The sequence below is a fragment of the Thermobia domestica genome, chromosome 16 (genome assembly GCF_964235325.1).
Source record: "Thermobia domestica chromosome 16, izTheDome1.hap1.1, whole genome shotgun sequence".
Taxonomy (NCBI): Eukaryota; Metazoa; Arthropoda; class Insecta; order Zygentoma; family Lepismatidae; genus Thermobia; species Thermobia domestica.
The window spans coordinates 181,148,029-181,154,989 of NC_137469.1; the positions used below are offsets into that span (position 1 = coordinate 181,148,029).

Consider the following 6,961-nt stretch of genomic DNA (forward strand, 5'->3'; position numbering starts at 1 on the left):
CATGTTTACCATCCTCCGTTATCGGCGAAATGAACGCGTTATTAGTACTTAAAGGAGTATCCCTATACCTCAATTTCCTTTTTTCCTTTTTACAGTTCGTTTCACCGATAACGGAGGATGGTAAAACATGGATATTTAGATAGTTTGCATACTAGTTCCTTTGTAATTCCTTAAACCGCTTGGGATCGGTCCTGTAGTTTCTATGGCAGAGTATTTCGAAACGTGAATTTTCGACGGTTCATAACTCTGAAAGGAGACGTTTTTCGTCCCATGTTTATTAGAACTTTTTTCTTTCATTTCATAAAAGGAATCACCTCTCAAAGTTTGTCCGTGGAGTTACCTACCACCCTGTATATCTATGTATAAAATAAAAGAAATTCTGTTCAAAGCATACACTATCTAATAAATAATAGGGTTACACTTTCGGCAAAGTATCTTTGCCTTAATCAGACACATTATGAGACACAATTTCTAAAACTACAGCTTATATATCTCTGAAAATGAGAGGCGGGCATAGCTAGGAACCAATAAGATACGTCCTTTCATTTTTAACAATTTTTAATTGGTTACATATTTGCAACTTTTAATGATCCGAATTTCACTTCAGAGCTTAACTTTTAATTGGCACACCTGTGATATTTTCATGAACAACTTTCACTTTTGAGAACCATAAACTTTTACTTAGCTATGTGCTATTCAATACACCTGTAATCTTACCTCTTCTTTCTTCTTTCAATACACCAATAATCTTACCTCTTCTTTCTTCTCTGCTTTATCCAATATATTCCTCCATACACTACGTATATTTAGTCCACTATTCCAGTTCATAATTTCCTTGCTTTCTTTCCTTTCATATCCATTCTGCTTCTTTCTATTTTCTTACAATGCTTCTCTCTCTTTCCATCCCCTCTACGCCTTCCCAGTCTATTTCATGTCCTGTCTGCTTCACATGTTTATATATTGCGTTACTATTCTTCCTCAATCTAACGTCGTCCCTGTGCTGTTTAATCCTTTCTTCCAACCTCTTAACTGCTTTTCCCATACAACTCCCAGGACATTTTTTGCATTTAATTCTATATACAACTCCTTCATCACTTAGTTGAATCTCTGTACCTTCCTTTTCTTCCTTCTAAATACATCAAACATTCTTTTATTCCCTTTTCTGTATGTTCTTATTCCTCTTTTATTAAATAAGTTCTTCAAGACTTCCGTTTTTTCTCCTATGCTCTCTATTCCAAACTCTCTTTTCTTCTTCTATATCTTCTCTCACTTTCATCTGCCTTCTTCTCTCTTCTTTCTTGCTATCCTTCAATCTAGCTTCACTATATCCATTCTGTATTAATAAATTCTGGAACTGCTCGATGTCTTTTTTTCTCTTCTCGTTATCACTGTCTTACCATTTTTATCCTTTTCTCCGTCTTTCTAATAGAATTCATTTTAGTTCTTTCATCTACGTCACTCCTTCTGTGGCAATGGAGACCTGCTGAACATTCTTTCCTATACTACATTATTTCAAATCTCCCTTCTATTTTTCTTATTGTCAAATCTAGACAGTTTATTTTCCCCTCTTCTTCTAATTCCATCACTAGGCTTATTCCTTTCTCTTCTTTCCTTCTCACAAACTACTCGAACTACCTCTTTATTCTTTTCAAATACTTAAGCAATCATCTACATATCTGCAAAACATAACTGGTCTTTCACCCTTTCCTATTTTACTTTCTGTTCCCATTTATCCATTAGAATTTCTGATAACACTGGGCTTAGTCTCGATCCTATACTTAGTCCTTCCTTTATTTTTACTAAATTATCTCCTATTGTACCCACACTGTTCTACCATATCAGTTTATATCACTTTATACAGGGTGTTTCGAAACAACACCAACAACGTTTGGGAGGAGATTCCTGACACCGAAATAAGACAAAAGTACAGACCAACCTAGGTGCATAAATGCTTCCTTTCGCAGTTATAAGCTACCGAAAACATGAAAAATGAACTTTAAAGGTCCATAGCTCCAAAACTATGGACCTACTGCAGACGGATCAAGACTTGACTTAGGAATCAGTATGTGCCCTATCCAAATATCCAAGTTTCAGATTCCTGTGATACTTCCGCAACAATTTTATAGAGGTAGTTGATGAGTATTTCAAATTATGTGCCCGCAGTCAAACTCCCTCTATAAAAATTGTTGGTTGAGTACGCAGAATTCCGAAACATAGATACTTGGGTAGGGAACATACTAGTTCCTAAGTCAAGTCTTGACCTGACTTCGGTAGGTCCCATAGTTTTTGAACTATGGACCTTTAAAATTCATTTTTGTCATGTTTTCGGCAGCCTATAACTCCAAAAGGAAGCATTTGTGCACCCAGGTTGGTCTATACTTTTTGTCTTATCTCGGTGGTGTCAGGAATCACCTCCCAAAAGTTGTCGGTGTTGTTTTGAAACACCGTGCATTTTTTAATTTTCTTATTGTTCTATTTTTCATTTCTTCTTCCAACACTTTCAAAATATAATTCCTTCATAAGCTGGGAAACATTGCTTTGACATCTACGCTAAACATCACTGTCCTCTCATTTCTTCTTCCTACTTTCTTTATCGTCCTCTTGACTTCTTCTGTATTCTTAACCTTATTACTTACTTGTTCCTCTCTTAATTCTTCTGCTATTTTCTTTATTTCGTCTTCTAATGGTTCAAAAATATTCTTTCTACAGTCCATTACTGGTCTCAACTTCTTTTTTGTGCATCTTCGGGAATCCTTTCATATCTGGAATTCTTTCTTTCTCGTGTGTTAACTTCCTAAAACCTGCCTTCTTCGCATTCTCTATTATCTCCTCTTTTACTACTTCTTTCATCTTTCACTCACCTATCACCTCCTCTTTGTGCCATTTATCTTCCATTAGTACTACCGCTTCTCCTTTATCAGCTTGTATAACAATGTCTTTCCTTCTTCTTAAGCTCTTCAATCCTTTTTTTCTCTTCTCTTGTAAGATTCCCTATTTTCTTGTCCATATTTTGGCTCACTATTGCCGTTGCTTTTCTCCTTATATTCTTTCTTTCTTCCTCTTCTTTTATGTTCATAATTGCTTGTTCCATCGAAAAAACTAATTCAATTGTATTTATCTTTTCTCCTTCCTTTAATGTTACGTTTCCTATCTTCTCAACTGTATTTACTTTCTCATCTTTCTTTCTTCCCATCCTAAGTTCTTCCCTTTCTTTTCCAATCTTTGCAACTCTTTCTCCTCAAACCTTTTTCCCCCATTCACTTAGGCTTCTCAGCACTTCTTCTCTCACAAGCACTAACAACTTATCACTTTTTTTTTATTCCTTTGAACTTTCCTTGTTTTCTCTCTAATTAAATTCCACACAAGTTGTTCCTCTGATTTCTTTACTAATTGTCTACATCTTCTTGCTTCACACCTTACACCTTTTTTAAAAACAATTTTCAGTCCTTTCGGCGTCTTGTTTTCGTCCAAACATTTTCTTAATAATTTTATTTGCTGTCTCTTTAGGAATCTCCTTCCTTCTCCTGTCTTTCCACCCGTTTATCCTCTTACTCAGATTTGGAGGTACTTCTATCTAAATATCACTCATCTAAGAAGTTCCAAGGCTAGAATAGAGAGAGAGGGAGATAGAGATATGAAAGATAAATAAAATTTTGTTACAAAGTACAGCATAAAACATTAAATAAAATTTGACATTCATTGCGTTATTTTAATTCCTGTTTACAATTCAGTTGTAGGCCAAATACAGGCGGTGCGTCGCCAGCAGTGGATTTGGACAACGATACAGACGAGTCTTCGAACAAGCAGGAAGAGGAATCCTTGCAGGATGGCTGAAACAATGGAACTTTTGACCAGACAGTATTATATTTATTCTACGTAACATATATAGCGTAAGCAAAGAACTTATAAACTATATGCCTATAACACAGCGTTAAGCCTTCAAAGAATGAGTGTGCAGTTAACGGAACAGTAACAACTTCCGACAGGAGGAATCTATTATATGAAGACATGTTCTTATGACTATTGCCACTTTATAGTCGTTTGTTAACGAGTTTTTCAGTAATGATACAAATTTGTTACTTAACAATTCACGTCTTTTAATCTTAGTAAAGGTTCAAAAGCACTGAGATCCTGATCTCAAACAAAACTCGTTAAGCTGAACGAAAAATATTAAGTTTAGCATTAAATGATGTATTATTAATTTGTAGCTGTGGCATTAGGCTTAAGGTGGTCAAGGAAAGTGAACACTAAGTACAAAGTTAGTGTTAAGTTTACCAGACTGTGATCAGAGGGCCCAACATGGGACAGAAGACTGTTAATATTTAATATTAATAGAATTAAATTTTATTAAATAGACATTTACTCGGAATATGAGCCTGTTACATGACAATACATGTTAAAAAGAAAAGGTACATATTAGGACATAGGTTGTATTTTTTTCAAACAAGAACGAAGTGACCTTTGTAGAGGAGCCTTTTACATTAACATCATTTCTGTAATATTTTTCATTGTACACGCTTTGCTTTTAGTATATGTAAATTTGATTTCAACTATTTGCTGAGCAAAAGAATACGTTTATTTTTTTAAAAAAATAACGTGTAACAGTTTTGCCAACTGTTCGTGAACACCTTAGCTTCATCAGAAAGTATAGGATTTAAATAATCGTTTCATAGTGTCTGATGAAGCCAAAGTGGATAGTTGGTGAAACTTTTTTTTTTTTTTTTTTAAACAAAAGAGACACTGACCAAAGCTTAAAACCCACTTTATTTTAAATTATAATTTGTAACTGTTTCGGATATCTAGCATATCCTTCTTCAGACACTATCGAAATGAAGAAGGATATGCTAGATATCCGAAACAGTTACAAATTATAATTTAAAATAAAGTGGGTTTTAAGCTTTGGTCAGTGTCTCTTTTGTTAAAATAATCAATCCAAAGCCATGAATAGTCTTACTATTGGTGAAACTGTTACACGTTAATAATTTTTACACTAAACGTATTGCTTTGCTCAGCGAGTAGTTTAAATCAGAAGTAAGATCATTTCTAATTTTTCAATGTCTCATCGTCATTTTGTAAAAGATGTCCACGTAGCATAGAGTCCAGTCATGTTAAAATAATTGTAGCAATTACTTACATTTTGAGTAATATTCTTCTTGGAAACTAAACAACTGCAATGGGTTATTTCTTTGCATTTGTATAACGTTCGCTTTATATATTGAAGTATGCTCCGTTCATGTAGAAGTAATTGAACGAGATCCTTGAAAGCGAAAACAAGATAGGATCTCATTATTTTTTAGCCTTGCTGTACAAATATTTATTTTTTTAATAATCTGATACAATCTCATGAGTGTATAACGACACAAACAATCGTCTTTATATTTTTATTCTCTTCCACAAAACAGACGCTCACATTGCCCTGTGTATGTGTTTATTAAAATAGCAGCATTTGGAGGATATTGCAGATAGTGAGTTATGATACTTTGTATATTCATGATCAGAAACTTGAACACCCATCATTATTTGAAATCTTTGTACTAGCCGTATAGGCAAGATGTTTTGAAATAATAGACATAGAAGATATTTCAGTTATGATTAAGAACCTGACTTACTAAAAATAATACAAAATTTACAATTTTTCTTTTGCTTGTGTTTCATAAGTGAAAGGAGATGATGAAATACAACTTACCACTATCATAGATAATGTTATTCTACAATACAAAATATGAACCTGAAGAATATTCAGTCTTTCCATCCATAGAAATTACAGTGTTACCAGAATAATATTTCCTTCAAAATCTAAGCTAAGGCAACGACTAGAGGAACGAACTCAACTGCATTTGATTACGTATCATGTTGTTTTGATATCTTGTGAACTATTTTTTAGATAATAGTTCTATTTAGTATGTAATAAACAAAATAGTTTTAACATACACTTATTAAAATTAAATAATAATGTTATTTTAAAAGTAGTTCGCAGGATACAAAAACATGATATGTAACCAAATGCAGTTCAGTTCGTTCTTCTAGTCGCTGCCTTAACTTAGATTTTGGGGGAGGTTATTCTGCCAACACTGTAATTTCTATGGGTGGCAGCACTGAAAATTCTTCAGGTTCATATTTTCTGTTGTAGAATCACATTATCTATGATTGTGGTAAGATGCATTTCATTATCTTCTCTCACTTATGAAAAACAAAGAAAAGAAAAATGATAAGTTTTGTATTATTTTTACTGTCAGGCTCATAAGAATAATATGCTGTTCTATATCGAGATAAGGGCAGGTCTATCCAGATTTTTAAACAAATGTGGGGCTAGGTTATTTTTAGACACAATTACTGTAGCCTTGCACAAAAAGTTTCCAATATCTATGAAAGGAACGCCACCCTATTCATTGAGTTCTTCCGAATTCCACCTCTGTTCTCTCTCATAACAAAAATTGGCCTCTTTGTTTTTAACACCTGTCAAGCAATAAATTGATCTCATCTATTGGTGAACGGTCTTACTTCTTTACACTGTTATCAAATCTAACAGACTGGAAACGTTGTGAACGCTGCTACCATACTTGCATTCAAACCTCCAAATGCATAACAGAGGCTGAAAGTACATTTCTATTAATAATATTAATAATAACAACAGAAAAAGATTCTAGAAATCTAGAAACAGTATGTTGGAAGTAGAATATGTTGACGTTTGATTTTTTTTTAATGATCTTGTTACTGCCTGAATGAAGTAGATATTGTTAATTGTAAATGTTTGTGTCATTTTGTATCGTGTTAGTTTCGTTTATTTACACTGTATTATGTAACTATAGAAATAAATGTCACACTTCATTAGTCTATTTTTAAGTTAATAGAAGTTACCTACATATTACTTCTGACTATTTTGTAATCCTGTTTGCTTTTGGTCTTATTTAATGGAATATAGATTCGTTGTACAGTAACAAAAGTTATTTACAATGTCTAT

At 33.4% G+C, this 6,961-nt stretch overlaps 1 protein-coding gene across 2 annotated transcripts in view; it reads left to right on the forward strand.

The window, feature by feature from the left end:
- The window catches only part of LOC145673528 (carcinine transporter-like), a 146,609-nt gene extending 141,836 nt beyond the window's left edge, over positions 1–4,773 (forward strand). For both annotated transcript variants that reach the window (XM_081743317.1, XM_081743318.1), the window contains exon 11: positions 3,732–4,773. In XM_081743317.1, coding sequence (XP_081599443.1) covers positions 3,732–3,834 — 103 coding nt within the window. In that variant the 3' untranslated portion in view covers positions 3,835–4,773. The remainder of the gene's footprint in view (positions 1–3,731) is intronic.
- Positions 4,774–6,961: the final 2,188 nt, after the last annotated feature.